Source organism: Oncorhynchus kisutch, linkage group LG4 (genome assembly GCF_002021735.2).
Source record: "Oncorhynchus kisutch isolate 150728-3 linkage group LG4, Okis_V2, whole genome shotgun sequence".
In the NCBI taxonomy this organism is placed as follows: Eukaryota; Metazoa; Chordata; class Actinopteri; order Salmoniformes; family Salmonidae; genus Oncorhynchus; species Oncorhynchus kisutch.
In genome coordinates this window covers 27,733,050-27,755,716 of record NC_034177.2, presented here as the reverse complement: position 1 = coordinate 27,755,716, position 22,667 = coordinate 27,733,050, and the positions used below count along the sequence as shown (strand labels likewise).

Here is a 22,667-nt window from a genome sequence, read left to right as displayed (position 1 = left end):
TCCAATTTTATTTGTCACATACACATGGTTAACAGATGTTAATGTGAGTGTAGCGAAATGCTTGTGCTTCTAGTTCCGACAATGCAGTAATAACCAACAAGTAATCTAACTAACAATTCCAAAACTACTGTCTTATACACAGTGTAAGGGGATAAAGAATATGTACATAAGGATATATGAATGAGTGATGGTACAGAGCAGCATAGGCAAGATACAGTAGATGATATCGAGTACAGTATATACATATGAGATGAGTATGTAAACAAAGTGGCATAGTTAAAGTGGCTAGGGATACATGTATTACATAAGGATGCAGTCGATGATATAGAGTACAGTATATACGTATGCATATGAGATTAATAATGTAGGGTAAGTAACATTATATAAGGTAGCATTGTTTAAAGTGGCTAGTGATATATTTACATCATTTCCTATCAATTCCCATTATTAAAGTGGCTGGAGTTGAGTCAGTGTCATTGTCAGTGTGTTGGCAGCAGCCACTCAATGTTAGTGGTGGCTGTTTAACAGTCTGATGGCCTTGAGATAGAAGCTGTTTTTCAGTCTCTCGGTCCCAGCTTTGATGCACCTGTACTGACCTCGCCTTCTGGATGATAGCGGGGTGAACAGGCAGTGGCTCGGGTGGTTGATGTCCTTGATGATCTTTATGGCCTTCCTGTAACATCGGGTGGTGTAGGTGTCCGGGAGGGCAGGTAGTTTGCCCCCGGTGATGCGTTGTGCAGACCTCACTACCCTCTGGAGAGCCTTACGGTTGAGGGCGGAGCAGTTGCCGTACCAGGCGGTGATACAGCCCGACAGGATGCTCTCGATTGTGCATCTGTAGAAGTTTGTGAGTGCTTTTGGTGACAAGCCGAATTTCTTCAGCCTCCTGAGGTTGAAGAGGCGCTGCTGCGCCTTCTTCACGATGCTGTCTGTGTGAGTGGACCAATTCAGTTTGTCTGTGATGTGTGTGCCGAGGAACTTAAAACTTGCTACCCTCTCCACTACTGTTCCATCGATGTGGATAGGGGGGTGTTCCCTCTGCTGTTTCCTGAAGTCCACAATCATCTCCTTAGTTTTGTTGACGTTGAGTGTGAGGTTATTTTCCTGACACCACACTCCGAGGGCCCTCACCTCCTCCCTGTAGGCCGTCTCGTCGTTGTTGGTAATCAAGCCTACCACTGTTGTGTCGTCCGCAAACTTGATGATTGAGTTGGAGGCGTGCGTGGCCATGCAGTCGTGGGTGAACAGGGAGTACAGGAGAGGGCTCAGAACGCACCCTTGTGGGGCCCCAGTGTTGAGGATCATCGGGGAGGAGATGTTGTTGCCTACCCTCACCACCTGGGGGCGGGCCGTCAGGAAGTCCAGTCGGTAAATAGCCCACCCAATTTACCTATCTCATCCCCATACTGTTTTTATTTATTTACTTTTCTGCTCTTTTGCACACCAGCATCTCTACCTGTACATGACCATCTGATCATTTATCACTCCAGTGTTAATCTGCTAAATTGTAATTATTTGCCTACCTCCTCATGCCTTTTGCACACAATGTATATAGACTCTTTTTTTCTTTTTTCTACTGTGTTATTGACTTGTTTATTGTTTACTCCATGTGTAACTCTGTGTTGTTGTCAGTTCACACTGCTATGCTTTATCTTGGCCAGGTCGCAGTTGTAAATGAGAACTTTTTCTCAACTTGTCTACCTGATTAAATAAAGGTGGAAAAAAAACTTGAAAAAAAAAACTGTCTCTCTAAAGGTCCCCTCTCTCTCTAAAGGGAAAAAATACTTGCCAAGTAACTATTTCTCTGGCTCAGAAGTGCTTCAAGGGCACAGATGAAGAGAGAAAATATATTTTATGTGCAAGCTTCTTTCATATTAATTCTTTAGCACACTGTTTAATAAACACAAACACACACTCAAGCACCAAAACACATAAACATACACACACTTTAACAAAATGAACACATCACATGGACACACAGAAACACCACACACACTCACTCCTCTATATCTCCTCCAACTCCATGCCCCATGGGAGTGTTGTTGCTATGGCGGTGGAGGGTGTAGGGATCTCTGGGCGGCTGCATCCCCCTCTTCTCCCCTCCCCCCCCTCCCCTCAGCAGAGTCTGAGCACTACCTTTGATCACAGGCAGATGAGACATGGCTGCTCCAATAACCCTCACTAACAAAAAGCACTGTTTTCTGCTCCAAAAAACAGATAAGAAAAAGACATAGAGCCAATGAGATGGGACTGCCTTTTGATTACAATCAGTGATGGTGTCCTACTTGAGACAGTTAAGATATAAGGGCTCCATAATTCTGTCTGACAAAAAATACTACTCAGATACTCACAGAAAGGCCAGAAAAAAGGCTGTGAAAGATGCACAAGAATCCCATCTGTCATCCGTGTTAGGAGTTCTTCTGAATAAAACAGATATCTTTTAAGAGCGGCTGCCCCTAAAAATCTACTTCTCGCTTTGATTGTGGCCTACATGTAGCATCGATATGAGTCAGAAACACTTATTCTAGTGTCATAATTGACTACAAAGTGTAAATAGGATAATTTTGGCCATAATGTCAGTCTCGTCCAAAAATGAGATTTGCAAGGTGATAGAAAAATATTCTGTGTCACGGAATGAATGGTACCATAACAGTTTTCCTTGGGTTAGGTTTATTTAAATCGTGCCCAGATGCCCACAGATGGTAGCGCCGTTGGGGTTAGTTAGGGGCCATCCGTAAATTACCAATGTACTTGGGACAATATTTAAAAAATTTCAACAGATCCAAATTTCAATTACTTAAAAACCTCAAACCATCTATAAATTGTACAATGCATAGACAAATATTGAAAGCATTTATTGAGACTAACTAAAAGATGTGCAACATGAAAATATTGTCCCATTTACATTTTGTAATTTATTGACGGCCCCTAACTAGCCCCAGAGATGTCAAACCAACTTTGCCACAGTCTCACACTAGCCAGCTGAAGCTAATTTGTGAAAGAAGTACACAGTTAATCACCCTAAGTAGCTTCAAGGAACAAGACCTGGTTGGACTGTTTCAAGTTATCTAGAAGGGTGACAAACTGTGTACTGTTTTGGCAGAGTGAATGTACAAACATTCAGACATCAGTAGAACATGAGAAAGTAGTTAAGCTATATACAGGGTCAGTTCCAGGGTCAGTGCCAATACCATGTTTACAATGTGCAGGAATACTAGAGTGGTATGGGTAGAAATGTATAGAGGTAAGGTGACTAGGCTTCAGGACATATGATAAACAGACTAGCAGCAGCGTATATGATGATTGTATGTGAGAGCACTGTCCAGAATAACAATATTTAATTGTCAGAACAGTTGAAATCATATTGGCCACATACATATATTTAGCAGATGTTATTGCTGGTGTAGCGAAATGATTGTATTCCTAGCTCCAACAGTGCAGTAATATCTAACAATTCACAACAATGCACACGGAGTGGAGTGTCATTGACTAGAATTAGAGTAGAATATAGTATATACGTATGAAATTAATATGTAAACATTAAACCTCTTGAGTGTAGGGGGCAGTATTTTGATGTTTGGATGAAAAACGTACCCAAATGAAACGGCCTATTTCTCAGGCCCAGAATCTAGAATATGCATATAATTGTCAGATTGGGATAGAAAACACTCTAAAGTTTCCAAAACTGTCACAATATTGTCTGTGAATATAACAGAACTGATATTGCAGGCGAAAACCTGAGTAAAATCCAACCCGAAAGTGCTGTTTTTCCTGAAAGCTCCCTGTTCCATTGCCTGCCTTCGCTCCATTTAAAGGGATATCAACCAGATTCCTTTTCCTATGGCTTCCCCATGGTGTGAACAGTCTTTAAGACATAGTTTCAGGCTTTTATTTAAAAAAATGAGCGAGAAAGATCACATCGCGTCATTGTATGGCTGGGTGCCAGCAGCGTTTTGCATGCGCAACAGCTTGGAGCAGACATTTTCTCTCTCTCTCCTATTGAAGAAGCTACAGTCCCAGTTGAAATATTATTTATTATATTTTGTAAAAACTACCTGAGGATTGTTTATAAAACATGTTTGACATGTTTCAGCGTGACAGCGTGGTGAAGAAGACGCAGCAGCGCCTCTTCAACCTCAGGAGGCTGAAGAAATTCGGCTTGTCACCAAAAGCACTTACAAACTTTGACAGAAGCACAATCGAGAGCATCCTGTCGGGCTGTATCACCGCCTGGTACGGCAACTACTCCGCCCACAACCGTAAGGCTCTCCAGAGGGTAGTGAGGTCTGCACAACGCTTCACCGGGTGCAAACTACCTGCCATCCAGAACACCTACACCACCCGATGTCACAGGAAGGCCATAAAGATCATCAAGGACAACAACCATCTGAGCCACTGCCTGTTCACCCCGCTATCATCCAGAAGGTGAGGTCAGTACAGGTGCATCAAAGCAGGGACAGAGAGACTGAAAAACAGCTTCTCTCTCAAGGCCATCAGACTGTTAAACAGCCACCACTAACATTGAGTGGCTGCTGCCAACATACTGACCAACTTCAGCCACTTTAATAATGGAAAAATTGATGTACAAAATGTATCACTAGCCACTTTAAACAATTCCACATAATATAATGTTTACCTACTCTACATTACTCATCTCATATGTACAGTGCCTTGCGAAAGTATTCGGCCCCCTTGAACTTTGCGACCTTTTGCCACATTTCAGGCTTCAAACATAAAGATATAAAACTGTATTTTTTTGTGAAGAATCAACAACAAGTGGGACACAATCATGAAGTGGAACGACATTTATTGGATATTTCAAACTTTTTTAACAAATCAAAAACTGAAAAATTGGGCGTGCAAAATTATTCAGCCCCCTTAAGTTAATACTTTGTAGCGCCACCTTTTGCTGCGATTACAGCTGTAAGTTGCTTGGGGTATGTCTCTATCAGTTTTGCACATCGAGAGACTGACATTTTTTCCCATTCCTCCTTGCAAAACAGCTCGAGCTCAGTGAGGTTGGATGGAGAGCATTTGTGAACAGCAGTTTTCAGTTCTTTCCACAGATTCTCGATTGGATTCAGGTCTGGACTTTGACTTGGCCATTCTAACACCTGGATATTTTTTTTTTATCCATTCCATTGTAGATTTTGCTTTATGTTTTGGATCATTGTCTTGTTGGAAGACAAATCTCCGTCACAGTCTCAGGTCTTTTGCAGACTCCATCAGGTTTTCTTCCAGAATGGTCCTGTATTTGGCTCCATCCATCTTCCCATCAATTTTAACCATCTTCCCTGTCCCTGCTGAAGAAAAGCAGGCCCAAACCATGATGCTGCCACCACCATGTTTGACAGTGGGGATGGTGTGTTCAGGGTGATGAGCTGTGTTGCTTTTACACCAAACATAACGTTTTGCATTGTTGCCAAAAAGTTCAATTTTGGTTTCATCTGACCAGAGCACCTTCTTCCACATGTTTGGTGTGTCTCCCAGGTGGCTTGTGGCAAACTTTAAACGACACTTTTTATGGATATCTTTAAGAAATGGCTTTCTTCTTGCCACTCTTCCATAAAGGCCAGATTTGTGCAATATACGACTGATTGTTGTCCTATGGACAGAATCTCCCACCTCAGCTGTAGATCTCTGCAGTTCATCCAGAGTGATCATGGGCCTCTTGGCTGCACCTCTGATCAGTCTTCTCCTTGTATGAGCTGAAAGTTTAGAGGGACGGCCAGGTCTTGGTAGATTTGCAGTGGTCTGATACTCCTTCCATTTCAATATTATCGCTTGCACAGTGCTCCTTGGGATGTTAAAAGCTTGGGAAATCTTTTTGTATCCAAATCCGGCTTTAAACTTCTTCACAACAGTATCTCGGACCTGCCTGGTGTGTTCCTTGTTCTTCATGATGCTCTCTGCGCTTTTAACGGACCTCTGAGACTATCACAGTGCAGGTGCATTTATACAGAGACTTGATTACACACAGGTGGATTGTATTTATCATCATTAGTCATTTAGGTCAACATTGGATCATTCAGAGATCCTCACTGAACTTCTGGAGAGTGGCCCTGTCCGGGGGTGTCCTCGGATGGGTCCACAGTGTCTCCTGACCCCTCCTGTCTCAGCCTCCAGTATTTATGCTGCAGTAGTTTATGTGTCGGGGGGCTAGGGTCAGTTTGTTATATCTGGAGTACTTCTCCTGTCCTATTCGGTGTCCTGTGTGAATCTAAGTGTGCGTTCTCTAATTCTCTCCTTCTCTCTTTCTTTCTCTCTCTCGGAGGACCTGAGCCCTAGGACCATGCCCCAGGACTACCTGACATGATGACTCCTTGCTGTCCCCAGTCCATCTGACCGTGCTGCTTCTCCAGTTTCAACTGTTCTGCCTTATTATTATACGACCATGCTGGTCATTTATGAACATTTGAACATCTTGGCCATGTTCTGTTATAATCTCCACCCGGCACAGCCAGAAGAGGACTGGCCACCCCACATAGCCTGGTTCCTCTCTAGGTTTCTTCCTAGGTTTTGGCCTTTCTAGGGAGTTTTTCTTAGCCACCGTGCTTCTACACCTGCATTGCTTGCTGTTTGGGGTTTTAGGCTGGGTTTCTGTATAGCACTTTGAGATATCAGCTGATGTACGAAGGGCTATATAAATACATTTGATTTGATTTGAGTTGAGTTTGCTGCACTGAAAGTAAAGGGGCTGAATAATTTTGCACGCCCAATTTTTCAGTTTTTGATTTGTTAAAAAAGTTTGAAATATCCAATAAATGTCGTTCCACTTCATGATTGTGTCCCACTTGTTGTTGATTCTTCACAAAAAATACAGTTTTATATCTTTATGTTTGAAGCCTGATATGTGGCAAAAGGTCGCAAAGTTCAAGGGGGCCGAATACTTTCGCAAGGCACTGTATATACTGTACTCGATACCATCTACTGCATCTTGCCTATACTGTTCTGTACCATCACGCATTCATATATTTTTATGTACATATTCTTTATCCCTTTACACTTGTGTGTATAAGGTAGTTGTTGTGAAATTGTTAGGTTAGATTACCCGTTGGTTATTACTGCATTGTCGGAACTAGAAGCACAAGCATTTTGCTACACTCGCATTAACATCTGCTAACCATGTGTATGTGACAAATACAATTTGATTTGATTTGAGAGAGAGATTTTTCTTTACATCAGACACAAACATACACATACGAACAACACCTTACAGACTCACACAAACAATTACTACATCTCATCTGCTCAGAACCCCATGCTCACTCCCCCATCCTTACTGTCTTCATTATTGTTTTCCACATGGTCTTAAAATGTACCAATGTATTTTTCTCAGTCACCCATGCTATTTCAATATTTCCTTTTTCCATTGTGTTAATGATGGAGGTTTGATTTAAGTTTTCAGTGTACGTTTTTGAAGATGAGTCCATCGTCCAGTCCATTGGGTATGTCACTACACCCCCATATGCCATATCTTGAAATATGCAGAGTGATTAAAAGTATGTTTACATTGTAATACTTATGACATCCAACTTTCAAGCTCCGCCCATAACCTTTAGACTTCATAGCATTCCTAGAAAGCATGGATTATTGAGTCATTGTTAGTTTTACACTTAAGACATGACTCTGCCGTTTTGCTGTACAATTTGTGAATTTTGGCTCTTGCAAAATAATTTCTATACGTTAGTTTATACTGGATTGAGCGTACATTTTTGTTAACTGTATTTTCGTTAGTTATGCTCCAACATTCCCTCCATCTTGTGCCAACATCAGTTGTTTTTAAGTCTTGGTTCCAATAGTTTATATTAGTTTCTAAGAGATAGTAATTTGGATAGGCCCTCTGCAAGGTTTTGCATATCATATGAACATCCTTTTCTGACTCAAATAAGATTCCCTCTGACATCGTTGCTCTGCCATTCAAATGATTTCAAATCAAAATGTTGTGATATGTATCTTTCAAGTTGCATGTATTTCAAAATATCTACATTGGTCAGTCCAAAATAGCTTTTTAATTATGTCATGGAAATAAATGTATTTCCTATTACCAAGTCATTTACGCTTTCTCTGCAGACCAATGTATCAGTGAATTCTGAAAAGCAACTCAAGGATTGTTCCATCAGGTTTTGATATTGGTTCTTGTAGAAGACATTTCATTTTCTTCCATATTGTTATAGTGTTTATTGTTATTTATTTATGTTTACCTTTATTTAACTAGGCAAGTCAGTTAAGAACAAATTCTTAATTACAATGACTGCCTACCTCAGCCAGAACCTTATCCGGACAACGCTGGGCCTATTGTGTGCTGCCCTATGGGACTCCCAATCACGGCTGGTTGTGATACAGCCTGGAATCAAACCAGGGTCTGTAGTGACGCCTCTAGCACTGAGATGTAGTGCCTTAGACCTCTGCGCCACTCGGGAGTGTTCTTAACAATGAAGTTGTTAATGTTCTTAGCTTTATCCTTTGAAAATAGGCATAAAAAGATTATTGGGACTGTCATGCACATCTTCAATACATACCCATGGTTTAGTGCATCTAACTATATGTCTAACTATATGTCACAAGTAAAAGCCTTAGGAAGGCTAAGTAAAAGCCTTAAAGTTTATTATGACCAACAATGAAGATGTTTATTCTACCTGTAAGATTTATGGGAAGATTGTTCCATTTAATTAGATATCCTTTCATATTGTTGAGTAATGGAATAAAGTTATCTTTATTTATTTGTTGTTTCTTGTCACTTATTAGTATTTAATATTTTTTGTGGTCTACTTAAAGGATTGCTGTAGATCGTGAGTTAATCTTTTTTTTCCCTATTGCCATTATTTCATTTTTTACATCCTGAGTATATCCTGAGTACAATTCTTCATTAGAAAATGGCCTTCTTGGTCCATGTTCTGGGATATAAGGGGAAATTGTGTATTCTTATTGATCAGGATGCCTACACCTCTGCTGTTACTACAGTAGGTGGCAGCATAGGCCTCTCCAACCCAGTTCTTCTTTAAATATTATATTCCTCCCTTTTGTTGTTGATACAACTCTTGCAAGAAAATCACATCTGCTGATGTGCTCAAACATCTTTAATTGGTTGAGAACCATATGCTTTTTTTTCCCATCATGGAGCTTGTGCACATTCCATGAGATAAGTAGGATTTTGTTGGTCTTTACTTGTATAGAAACACATTTAACCTTATCTGTTCTGTCTATCATTGAATAACCAAATAAAACACATTGGGAGACATGCCATATGACGGCAGTGGGAATTCCATAGAATGGGAAAATCATAGTATAAATAAACTCAGCAAAAAAAGGAACGTCCCTTTTTCAGTACCCTGTTTAATTTTTAATTTAATTTAATTTTAAATTAGACTATTTTCCTGTCCTACTAAGCATTCAATACTTTCGGTAATCAGGGAAAATATATGGAGTAAAAATTACATAATTTTCTTTAGGAATGTAGTGAAATGCCTCCCGAGTGGCGCAGTGTTCTAAGGCACTGAATCACAGTTGCTAGCTGTGCCACTAGAGATCCTGGTTCGCGTCCAGGCTCTGTCGCAGGTGACTGGGAGACCCATGAGGCAGCGCACAGTTGGCCCAGCGTCGTCCAGATTAGGGGAGGATTTGGTTGGCAGGGATGTCCTTGTCCCATCGCGCTCTAGCGACTCTTATGGCTGGCCGGGTGCATGCACGCTGAAATGGTCGCCAGGTGTACAGTGTTTCCTCTGACAAATTGGTGTGGCTGGCTTCTGGGTTAAGCGGGCATTGTGTCAAGAAGCAGTGCAGCTTGGTTGGGTTGTGTTTCAGAAGACGCATGGCTCTCGACCTTCGCCTCTCCCGAGTCCGTACAGGAGTTGCAGCGATGAGAAAAGACTGTAACTACCAATTGAATGCCACGAAATTGGGGAGACAAAGAAGTTCAAATAAAAATAATTAATAATAAAAGAAATGTAGTGAGTATAAAAGTTGTCAAAAAATAAAAATAGTAAAGTACAGATACCCCCGAAAACTATTTAAGTAGTACTTTCAAGTATTTTCAAGTATGTTGTACTTTGCAACTATTTTCACATGATAAAAAACACTGAACAAATGTGATAATATACTAATGTGCTTTGAGAGGATCAAGGATCATATCACCTCCACCCTACCTGACACCCTCGACCCACTCCAATTTGCTTACCACCCAAGAGGTCCACAGACGACGCAATTGCCATCACACTGCCCTATCCCATCTGGACAAGAGGAATACCTATGTAAGAATGCTAATCATTGACTACAGCTCAGCATTTAACACCAGAGTACTGTCCAAACTCGTCATTAAGCTCGAGACCCTGGGTCTCGACTCCGCCCTGTGCAACTGGGTCATGGACTTTCTGACGAGCCGCCCCCAGGTGGTGAGGGTAGGAAACAACATCTCCATCCCACTGATCCATAACACTGGGGCCCCACAACGGTGCGTTCTCATCCCTGTCCTGTACTCCCTGTTCACACATGACTGTGTGGCTATGCACACCTCCAACTCAATCATCAAGTTTGCAGACCACACCACAGGGATAGGCTTGATTACCAACAATGATGACAGGGAGGAGGGAGGAGGTGAGGGTCCTCGGAGTGTGGTGTCAGGTGTCAGGAAAATGAACTCACTCAACGTCAACAAAACAAAGGAGATGATCGTGGACTTCAGGAAACAGCAGAGGGAGCACCCCCATCCACATCGACGGGACAGCAGTGGAGGTGGAAAGTTTTAAGTTCCTCGGCGTACACATCACAGACAAACTGAAATGGTCCACGCACACAGACAGTGTGGTGAAGAAGGCGCAACAGCGCCTCGTCAACCTCAGGAGGCTGAAGAAATGTATCTTGTCACCTAACACCCTCACAAACTTTTACAGGTGCACAATTGAGAGCATCCTGCGGGCTGTATCACCGCCTGGTACGGCAACTGCTCCACCCACAACCGCAAGGCTCTCCAGAGGGTAGTGCATTCTGTACAACGCATCACCACACTGTCTGTGTGGGTGGACCATTTCAGTTTGTGATGTGTACACTGAGGAACTTACAAATTTCCACCTTCTCCACTGCTGTCCCGTCGATATGGATGGGGGGATGCTCCCTCTGCTGTTTCCTGAAGTCCATGATCATCTCCTTTCTTATGTGAAAAAATGGCACCGGAAGAAATGGCAGCATCTTTACGGGCGCCCAACCAATTGTGCAATTATGTGTTTTTTCTCACGTTATTTGTAACTTATTTTGTACATAATGTTTCTGCAACTGTATCTTACGGCAAAAAAAGAGCTTCTGGATATCAGGACAGCGATCACTCACCTCGGATTAGACAAAGAGCTTCTGGATATCAGGACAGCGATCACTCACCTCGGATTAGACAAAGAGCTTCTGGATATCAGGACAGCGATCACTCACCTCGGATTAGGCAAAGAGCTTCTGGATATCAGGACAGCAATCACTCACCTCGGATTAGGCAAAGATTTTTTCTTCAACAAACAAGACGCACAAGACATTCTCCAAACACCCAGAAGGGCCGACATCCCATTATTTGCAAGAGGAAGCGACGCAGGTACAGAGGACAAAGAGCCGGATGTCTGGTCAGGACCCGGAAAAGGCAAGTGGGAAAGCTGCCGTTACCGTCAATGCTACGAGCCAACATGCAATCATTGGACAATAAACCAGACGAGGTAAGATCACAAATATCCTGCCAACGAGACATCAAAAACTGTAATATCCTATGTTTCACGGAATCGTGGCTGAATGACAATATGGATATTCAGCTAGCAGGATACACGCTGCACCGGCAAGATAGAACAGCACTCTCCGGTAAGACAAGGGGGGGGCGGTCTGTGCATATTTGTAAACCACAGCTGGTGCACGAAATCTAAGGAAGTCTCTAGATTTTGCTCGCCTGAAGTAGAGTATATTGTGATAAATTGCAGGCCACACTACTTGCCTAGAGAGTTTTCAGCTATACTTTTCGTGGCTGTTTATTTACCACCACAGACAGATGCTGGCACTAAGACCGCACTCAGTCAGCTGTATAAGGAAATAAGCAAACAGGAAACCACTCACCCAGAGGTGGCGTTCCTAGTGGCCGGAGACTTTAATGCAGGGAAACATATCAGTTCTACCAAATTTCCATCAACATGTTAAATGTGCAACCAGAGGGAAAAAATTATAAATCACCTGTACTCCACACACAGAGACACGTACAAAGCTCTCCCTCGCCCTCCATTTGGTAAATACGACCACAACTCTATCCTGCTGATTCCTGCTTACAAGCAAAAAATTAAAGCAGGAAGCACCAGTGACTTGGTCTATAAAAAAGTGGTCAGACGAAGCAGATGCTAAACTACAGGACTGTTTTGCTCTCACAGACTGGAATATCTTCCCGGGATTCTTCCGATGGCATTGAGGAGTACACGACATCAGTCACTGGCTTTATCAATAAGTGCATTGAGGACGTCATCCCCACAGTGACTGTACCTATATACCCCAACCAGAAGCCATGGATTACAGGCAACATTCGCACTGAGCTAAAGGGTAGAGCTGCCACTTTCGAGGTGTGGGGCTCTAATCCAGAAGCATACAAGACATCCTGCTATGCCCTGCGACGAACCATCAACCAGGCAAAGCGTCTGTCACGAATCCCGCTTCCTGAGTCTGTGTTTGCCTGTGTTTCTGTCCTGGAGTGTGTTTCCGGTGTCCTGGAACGCACCCTGTCTGGTTGCCGGGCGAATTAGCTTGTTGGGAGATCGATGTTCACCCGCACCTGTATCCCATCAGTAATCTGCACACCTGTCCTGATCATCACCTCTCCCCTTCAAAAGCTCTGACCTGACATCCATTCCCTGCCGGATCGTTAGCCATGAACAGTATGTTTTGCCATAGTATCAGCCTCAAGTTGGATAGAATTTGTTTTGTTGTTTTTTACGTATTGCTTGCCTTAAACTTACCTCCGTTTGTTCTGTCTTCAGTTACTCACCCGGATCATCCACAGATGATGCAATCACTATTGCACTCCACACTACCCTTTCCCACCTGGACAAAAGGAACACCTATGTGAGAATGCTATTCATTGACTACAGCTCAGCGTTCAACACCATAGTGCCCTCGAAGCTCATCACTAAATGAAGGATCCTGGGACTAAACACTTCCCTCTGCAACTGGATTCTGGACTTTCTGACGGGGCCGCCTCTAGGTGGTGACGGTAGGTAGCAACACATCTGCCACGCTGATCCTCAACACTGGAGCTCCCCAGGGGTGTGTGCTCAGTCCCCTCCTGTACTCCCTGTTCACCCACGACTGCATGGCCAGGCACGACTCCAACACCATCGTTAAGTTTGAAGATGACACAACAGTGGTAGGCCTGATCACCGACAATGACGAGACAGCCTATAGGGAGGAAGTCAGAGACCTGGACGGGTGGTGCCAGAATAACAACCTATCCCTCAACGTAACCAAGACTAAGGAGATTATTGTGAACTACAGGAAAAGGAGGACCGAGCATGCCCCCATTCTCATCGATGGGGCTGTAGTGGAGCAGGTTGAGAGCTTCAAGTTCCTTGGTGTCCACATCAACAACAAACTAGAATGGTACAAACACACCAAGACAGTCGTGAAGAGGGCACGACAAAGCCTATTCCCTCTCAGGAAACTAAAAAGATTTGGCATGGGTCCTGAGATCCTCAAAAGGTTCTACAGCTGCAACATCGAGAGCATGGTTGCATCACTGCCTGGAACGGCAATTGCTCTGCCTCTGACCGCAAGGCACACAGAGGTTAGTGCGTACAGCCCAGTACATCACTGGGGCTAAGCTGCCTGCCATCCAGGACCTCTACACCAGGCGGTGTCAGAGGAAGGCCCTAAATTGTCAAAGACCCCAGCCACACCAGTCATAGACTGTTCTCTCTACTACCGCATGGCAAGTGGTGCCGGAGTGCCAAGTCTAGGACAAAAAGGCTTTCCAAAAGTGTTTACCCCCAAGCTATAAGACTCCTGAACAGGTAATCAAAGGGCTACCCGGACTATTTGCATTGTGTGCCTCCCCCAACCCCTATTTTATGCTGTTGCTACTCTCTGTTTATCATATATGCATAGTCACTTTAACTATACATTCATGTACATACTACCTCAATTGGGCCAGCCAACCAGTGCTCCCGCACATTGGCTAACCGGGCTTTCTGCATTGTGTCCCACCCACCACCTGCCAAACCCTCTTTTACGCTACTGCTACTCTCTGTTCATCATATGTGCATAGTCACTTTAACCATATCTACATGTACATACTACCTCAATCAGCCCGACTAACCGGTGTCTGTATGTAGCCTCGCTACTTCTTTAGCCTCACTACTGTAGATAGCCTGTCTTTTTACTGTTGTTATATTTCTTTACCTACCTATTGTTCACCTAATACCTTTTTTGCACTATTGGTTAGAGCCTGTAAGTAAGTATTTCACTGTAAGGTCTACACCTGTTGTATTCAGCACACGTGACAAATAAACTTTGATTGGATTTGAAACTACCTGCCCTCCAGGACAGCTACAGCTGTCCTGGAGATAGATAGAGAAGAGAAAGATAGAGAAATGCCCCACTCAGGTAGGATAATCTTTCAGAACTGGCACTGTAGTATGGGGATGATTATTCCCAGTGATTTCCCTGGCTGTTTCTTCTTCTCACACCACTCCCTGACAAAAGTCAAATGGAAGACCAGGCTGTGAATTCATAGTTTCATCCCTATGGAGAAAACATGGCTTAAAATAAAGACTTTCAAGCTATCTCTGTTTATCTGGCGATCTTGTGTGTTGTTGAAGGGGTGGTATACAGAATTAGTGATATAATTAGATTTAATCTATTATATTATCAATTTCAACCCCATGTAACTGCTTTATACTTTAACCTAAGATCTACTGACAGGCCATTATTTATATTAAATACATTTCATCAATCAAATGCATTTCATTGTTTAATAACATCATGCTGAGATATAACCAGGAATCCCACCATTGACTAACATAAAAAAAGATGGAAAAATCTTAAAACTGCTTAAAACATTCAGGACTCAGTCGCACGCGTAGCCCTTGGGAAGCAACCTTACGAAACAAGAAAACCCAAATATTTTTAAGTCTCTCTGAAAGATCATGCTAATTTTGTGTTTTTGGTCCGTTCTTTAAAATCAAAAAATTATTGGCTACATTTTATATTTTTACTTGATTGTAGCAAAAGTCCAACTGCAGAGGATACAAATGTCCTTCTCCAAATATACACTGAGTATACCAAACATGTGGAACACTTTCCTAATATTGAGTTTCACCCCACTTTTGCCCTCAGAACAGTCTCAATTTGTTGGGACATGGATTCGACAAGGTGTTGAAAGCGTTCTACAGGGATGCTGACCTACGTTGACTCCAATGCTTCACACAGTTGTGTCAAGTTGGCTGGATGTCCTTTGGGTGGTGGACCATTCTTGGTACACACAGGAAACTGTTGAGCGTGAAAAACCCATCAGCGTTGCAATTCTTGACCCAATCTAGTACGCCTGGCACCAACTTCCATACCGTGTTCAAAGGCACTTAAATCTTGTGTCTTGCCCATTCACCAAACATTGCATTCCACAGTAAGAACCTCATACTAATGGTCAAGCATGGTTGTGGTAGTGTGATGGTTTGGGGATCCTTTGCTGCCTCAGCATTTGGCGACTTGCCTTAACAGAAGGAACCATGAATTCTGCACTGTATCAAATAATTCAAAAGGAGAATGTCAGGCCATCCGTCTGTGAGCTGAAGCTGAAGCGCAGCTGGGTCACGCAGCAAGACAATGATCCAAAACACACAATGAGATCTACATGAAAATGGCTAAAAAGCAACAAATTTGAATTTTGGAATGGCATAGTCTAAGTCCAGACCTAATCCCAATTGTGATGTTGTGGCAGGACTTGAAACGATCAAATCATGCTTGAAAACCCACAAATGTCACTGAGTTAAAGCATTTCTGCATGGAAGACTTGGCCAAAATTCCTCCACAGCGACGTGAGAGACTGATCAACAACTACAGGAATCGATTAGTTGGGGTCATTGCAACTAAATGTGGCACAAACAGTTATTGAGTGTAATTACTTTTTCACATGGGGCATTGGGTGTTGCATAACTTTGTTTATGAAATACATTTTTAAAAGTATGTAATAGTTGTGTTATTTGTTCACTCAGGTTCCCTTTATCTAATATTATGTTTTGGTTGAAGATCTGATAACATTCACTATCAAAAATAAGGGGGCAAATACTTTTTCACAGCATTGTAAGTTGCTCTTATACCTATGCATATTAACAGTTCCTATTCTACTTTTGTAATTACAAATCCACTCTCAACTCCATTGTTTTGCAATTCAAATGCAATCACTAAAGTACTGTAACAGCATGTTAATACAGTGTTATTACTAGTGTAATTACATCGTTACTTACTACACAGTAAAGGGTTACCTATAATAATTTTGGAAACACTGAGGGAAACAAGAACATGAATGGATGGATACACAGGAAGAAAACACCCATGAAGCAAAGGCTGCAGGCATATAGCTTTGATCAGCATGGCTACAGAGATGGTTACAGACAGTTACACATCCTCAGTGAGTACACTGTCAGCATTCCCTGTTTCCTATATCCCATATTATTGAAACTGACACAATGGGATCAAAATACATGAAAATGAAGGGGCCAGAGAGATTCTCTCTGAATAAGAGTAATGAGTTGAGCCAACAAGGAGTTAGCCAGCCATCCGTTAGCTTTACATTATTTAACTTAAAGCTTATTAAGATAATTCCCAATCGAGCTTGAATTAAAGATGAATGTTGAAAAACAGTTTACTTGGCGACTGTTATGTAAAGCAATAAAAAAGTGAGTGAGAGAACACTCAGATCTATTATGCATTTATTGAACTTCACCCCAATGCGCTAGCATGCTCTATGACAGACAGGTCGGGCTGGATCGAGTCCTTCATGCACATAGAGTGGAAATGAATTGACTTCCTGGAAGTAGTTAAGCACATGTTGACAGAATGGAAGTTCTGACACACAGAAAAGCGCTGGGTGAGATAGTGAAAGAAAACTCTGACACTATGGTAAGTCTCTCTCTTTCTCATAAATTAGCTTCCTGTGCACATTGATCCCTCTCCCCATCATCCCCTCTGATGGTGAGTAAGTGAGAGGCTCATTGTAGTGGACACACGCGCACTGACCCACTCTGGGAGTTAATTTGTTTTTATTGACTAGATAGAAAACCTGCGTTTCCAGCTGTAACTTATCATGGTTAGCACAGGCTTCCAGGGAGCTGAGGCTCCATGCTTACAGCCACTCATCAACAGATGGGAACAGGGATACTTTACATCACTGTCAAACCCTAGTGTCCCCAAAAAAACACTCTCTCTGACCTTTGCTGAGCCTTATGGTACACAAGGTTAAATCAGGTGAGTGAGTAGTGAGTACTCAGTAGTTGGTGCATTTCCATACAGGATTTACCTGTGTTTTACCCAAAAGGCTCAGACTTTTCTGTTTACATCTACGCGGGCCGGTATTCGTGTCTCACTGGGCCATGGCTCCGGCAGACCTGCTCTCACTTGGGGCCAATGCCAGGCCACTGGTACTTTTAGATTTCATTTACATAACAATGACTAACTGGGAACTTTAAGACCTTCTCACAAAGCAACTGTTTATGCAGAGGTTATGAATTCTGCGCTCCACAGTCGTCACTGTCAGTCCTAGCTATGGAAACACAATATCCCTAGTTTTACATAAAGGTGTATACACTAATGTAACACTGGTGTTACAGTCGCAAAGGAGCTAGGTGTGATCTACTGAAGTTGACAGCTATATTCATATTTTTCTCTCCTTCACATCTTTGAAGCAAGAGAGCAAATCAGGGTTTTGATTTAATTTTTTCTTTGATTCTCTTTTCATTTCACTCAAAGAGAACTGAGAATTTCCAATCAATATGCCTCACTCTGAGTTTCTACTATAAGCCCCACAGCAGGCAAACACGTCACACCAAAAGGACACAACGATCCTCTCACTGCAGGGCAGTGTTACCTCCGCTCTTACTCATTTCACCCCTACAACAGACAAGATGAATGAGAACACTCATAGTCGCAGTACATGGGTAAAATCACTGCTGAAGCCAGAAAAAAAGCCTATTACAACTTATATGTTGTGATAATTGCGTTGTTTGCTCTATAACCTGTTAGCTCATATGCCTTGCGACCGTGATATATAGGCCTAAAGGTCGAGACAATAAGACACAATGGCAGAATAAATTCAAACACACCTGAAGTCGACAAAGCATATTGCAAACAGTTACATAACTTACAGCATGGTCAAGCAAGTTAATGTTTCCGGATTTTCGGACCACTAAACTACTATTGATTTAGAACCACCGAGAGTTACCGCAAGTCGCAAAGAAAACTGCCTCCACTACTCCAGCACCATTTCAACATCATCAAATCACCTATGCTTAGTCTAATACAGTGACAACTAAAATATAACAAAAACAATTTAGTCCAATGTAAACTAAATATTACGTGGCTGTCCATGGTTCTGATTTCTGTGTGTGTGTGTGTGTGTGTGTGTGTGTGTGTGTGTGTGTGTGTGTGCACGTTCGTGCAAGTAGGAAAAACATGTTGACTCACCCTACAGTACTTCTAGAGGTACGCCAATGCCATCCTTCTCTCCTTCATGTTGATTAAACGGTCTGTCACTCTGTCATTCAGTACATGCTTTTATTTTTGTTGTCCTAGGCTACCTGGTTAAAATGCTTGCTCGCTCGCCTAACTTCCTTTCATGGGCAACGTTAGTTAACATTAGTCTTCTACGGCTAGCTATATATTGAACTTCCACCCTCTCCGGCCAGGGGCACAATGTATGAATTAATGGTTGGATCAGAATCACTGTTATAATCATTGGCCAGTACGGAGAATTAAGTAAAACCACAAGGCCAAATCCCTATCTCCATCCATGGATAATTTAATAAAGCGCCACTGGAGGACAACAACACAATTCAAGTTGTTTCTGTCAATGACGTATATTCTCAAAGCGATTTGATGAGTGACGCCAAATCCAAACGGACTTCCCTTCATACTTTTTTGGGGTGTGCCAGGACCATTCGCAGTTGACATCACTCAGTTTAGCGCAACGCTAATTGGCTATACTTTTATTTTTATCAAGGGAGGCCAAATGCTCACCGGCGACAACAATGTCATACTCTTTTGGACCAGACAGCATCTGATAGATGGCCTACATATACAGAGGGGCACTGTTTCGCCTGCTCGAACGCTTTCTCCGGTGAGATTACATTCAGCCTCTTGCGAATTGAAGGACAATTATGAAACACAGAGAGAAGAAAGATAAAATAATGAATGTGTTTTTCTTTTTTTCTTAGTCAATATTTTTGGGGAAGCCTGGCTTCATGAATATACGTCACTGAACATTCATGTTCTGATCGAACGACCAATGTTTACCACTGCCAGATCTTACTTACAGTACTTCTAATGACTTAGTTACAGTTCATGAAGTGCAAGTTAGTGTACATGCATAGTAAAGATGACATTAATAGGCTTGCTTTGCTGGGAATGATTATCACTATGACTCACGATCTGTTGCAAATATTTAACATATTCCATACATCACTGAGAGCGATTTGTCATATTCCTGGAATTCCCGTGGGAGCTATGTCTCAAGGTGCCATTTCAGGGTACAGTCACCGGGAACAACGTGTCTTGCATTGATCCTAGACCAGCGTGGGAAAAAGTACCCAATTTTCATACTTGAGTAAAGGTAAAGACACCTTAATATAAAATGACTCAAGTAAAAGTCATCCAGTAAAATACTACTTGAGTAAAAGTCTACAAGTATTTGGTTTTAAATATACTTAAGTATCAAAAGTAAATGTAATTGCTAAAATATACTTAAGTATCAACATGTAAAAGTATGAATCATTTCAAATTCCTTATATGAAGCAAACCAGGCGGCAGCATTTAAAGTTTGTTTAATTTTTTAATTTACAGATAGCCAGGGGCATGCTCCAACACTCAGACATAATTTACAAACGAAGCATGTGTGTTTAGTGAGTTCGCCAGATCAGAGGCAGTAGGGGTGACCAGGGATTTCTCTTGATAAGTGCATGAATTGGACCATATTCCTGTCCTGCTAAGCATTCAAAATGTAACAAGTACTTCTGGGTGTCAGGGAAAACATATGGAGTAAAACGTTTTTAAAAAATCATTAGGATTGTAGTGAAGTAAAAGTAGTCAAAAATATAAATATTAAAGTACAGATACCCCAAAAAACTACTTAAGTAGTACTTTCAAGTATTTTTACACCACTGCCCCAGATCCCCCCCCCCCCCCCCCCCCCCATCCCAAGTGGGGCAACCATAGAATCTGCTGTCTACACAGAACAAAGCACCATGGACATAAGCTGCACTGACCTTGGAGTGATGGGGGCCAATGAAGTTGTTCTTCCTCAATAGCCCTTTAGGAACACAACCACACACAAACTGACACCACTGAATCACACACAACTCAGCAGTGCTAGAGGACACAAGTTCCTGTAACTCAGAACAGAAGTATGTTGGTCTATCCAGAAATATTCATTCTTAGCCTGGACTAGGGGTGAAGAGTGGAGGTGTGTCACGCTCAGCTACCGTTTCATTTCACAGTGTTTGTTTAGGGACTCCACACCATACTAAGTTCCTGCTGGAGAGAGGATGTGGGGAGTGGGTGAGGGTAATTATTTAATTATTGGGGCAGGGCTGATGTAAAGATGTGTGTGGAGAGCTCAGAGGGACGTTGTCTGATGAATCATATGGTGGAGAAATTCAGGTGGAGAAATTCAGGTGGAGAAATTAAATTCCTCCCCATGCCTCCCTGTATGCTCCTTAAAGACTGTAAACTCTACAGCAACCAAACCAGAAGCTTAATTTGCAAACAAAGGATTCAGGAGAGGCGCTTTATACTGCCTCACTTAATTGTGAAATTGTGGGATAAAGTGGATGCAATTCTCCTGGAGAGCCTGAACCTGATTTAATGAGGAATTAATGTCTGCTCCATATGCCTGTGTACTGCAGTGAACTACCTTTAGAACACTTTCAAACCACAGAGGCATAACTTCTGGGGGGGGGGGGGGGGGGATAGAGAGAGAGATAGAAGTGAGGAGAAAAAGAGAGTGAGAAATAAGCATATTGGTATGGGATGCTGCTACCAAAGGTTGTGGTGTATGTGCATAAATTAAATTGCATTTTTCTTTTCACACATAATTTTGATGCGAAAATAACAGTTAGAGTTGAGGGATTGCTCTGATCCGCACTGACAGAAAGGAGTATCTAATGCTTGTGCGCATCCGGAGCACATGTTTAGATGAGATACTGGGCTACTCTCTGGAGAGTCTACCAGGGTAAAGCAGATGAGATTCATTCATGATTTATTTCCATCGGCATGTTTTCCATATTATATTCCCCAATGAATAGTAGGCTATTACATCAGCACCCCCCTTAGAAGAGGGAATCAAGGTGGCTGTTTCAATTGTCCTGATAAAGCATACAACTATTACAGAATACAGATAAGCCAATATAATGCATAGGCTATTATGAGAACTAGACAAAGCACTTTGTTCATCTAGAATGTTGCATTCATTCTCACACCACACACATTGACGCTTCGACTGCGCGTGACGATCTAGTGTAGTAGGCTAGGCTACCCGGTACCCAATAACAAAGTGCATGTGAATTCAAATGTATTAGAATAGATGACCATAGAGTACACTATAGGGTAACTAGCCTCCCGGGGTAACTGCCCCATCCCCCATAGTTTGTTTGGCTTAGCATGACTATCATCCTCATACCACATTCTGACTAAACGTTGCATTTTTAGTGTCAGCAACTGGACATTGTTCTTAGGGGGCTAGTTATCCTAATATGGACAAATGAGAGTAAAAAACAAAACAAGTGTTTACTTGAAATTAAAGTCAGTTGCCACATATCTTTACAATAATTTAATTGATTTGAATCCGTAATCTATTTTCCCCACGTCAGAATATTAATTTTCCATTCAAACATTTAATATTTTCTAACTCAATTATTTCGTCCCTCGGCACCGAGCAAATTTGGAATTGGAACCTTTTCCAGTGTCCACTTTCGCGCGACTCGTTCCCCCATAATTACGAGACGCGTTTGATAAACGCCACTTGTGAACCCCCAACATAGTACTAACAAATTCAACACGTATTTATATGGAAAATGTACATTTCTAAAAGTAAACACTTACTCAGATGGAGAGCAACAGGCAAGAAAAGACACGCGTAATTCACGAGCGATACCATTCTGCTCAGGCAGCTCAACTCAGGGAAAAAAAGACCACGTCCAAATGTTACAATCCGTTTGCTGAGCAAAGCTACTTTGCTACCTGCCTCAGCACGGTAACACTACATAGGTGATACAGTATCTCGCATTTTGCGCAAGAGAAGAGCGCCTACTCACTCCTATGTGCATCTAGTGCGCGTGAGGGAGGGCGCATTTGTGTGACCAGGGCACTCAATCTCATCTCTATGTATCAGTAGATGGATATCGGTATATACCGCATAAGTGTCATTTTACTCTCAAAACTCCAATAAACCCATGCTTGTC

General features: G+C 42.2%; 1 protein-coding gene across 1 annotated transcript in view; it reads right to left on the bottom strand.

Moving 5' to 3' along the window:
• nrn1la (neuritin 1-like a) overlaps positions 1 to 22,563 on the bottom strand; it is a 44,515-nt gene extending 21,952 nt beyond the window's left edge. The window contains exon 1 of the mRNA XM_020479820.2: positions 22,309 to 22,563. Coding sequence (XP_020335409.1) covers positions 22,309 to 22,363 — 55 coding nt within the window. The 5' untranslated portion in view covers positions 22,364 to 22,563. The remainder of the gene's footprint in view (positions 1 to 22,308) is intronic.
• Positions 22,564 to 22,667: the final 104 nt, after the last annotated feature.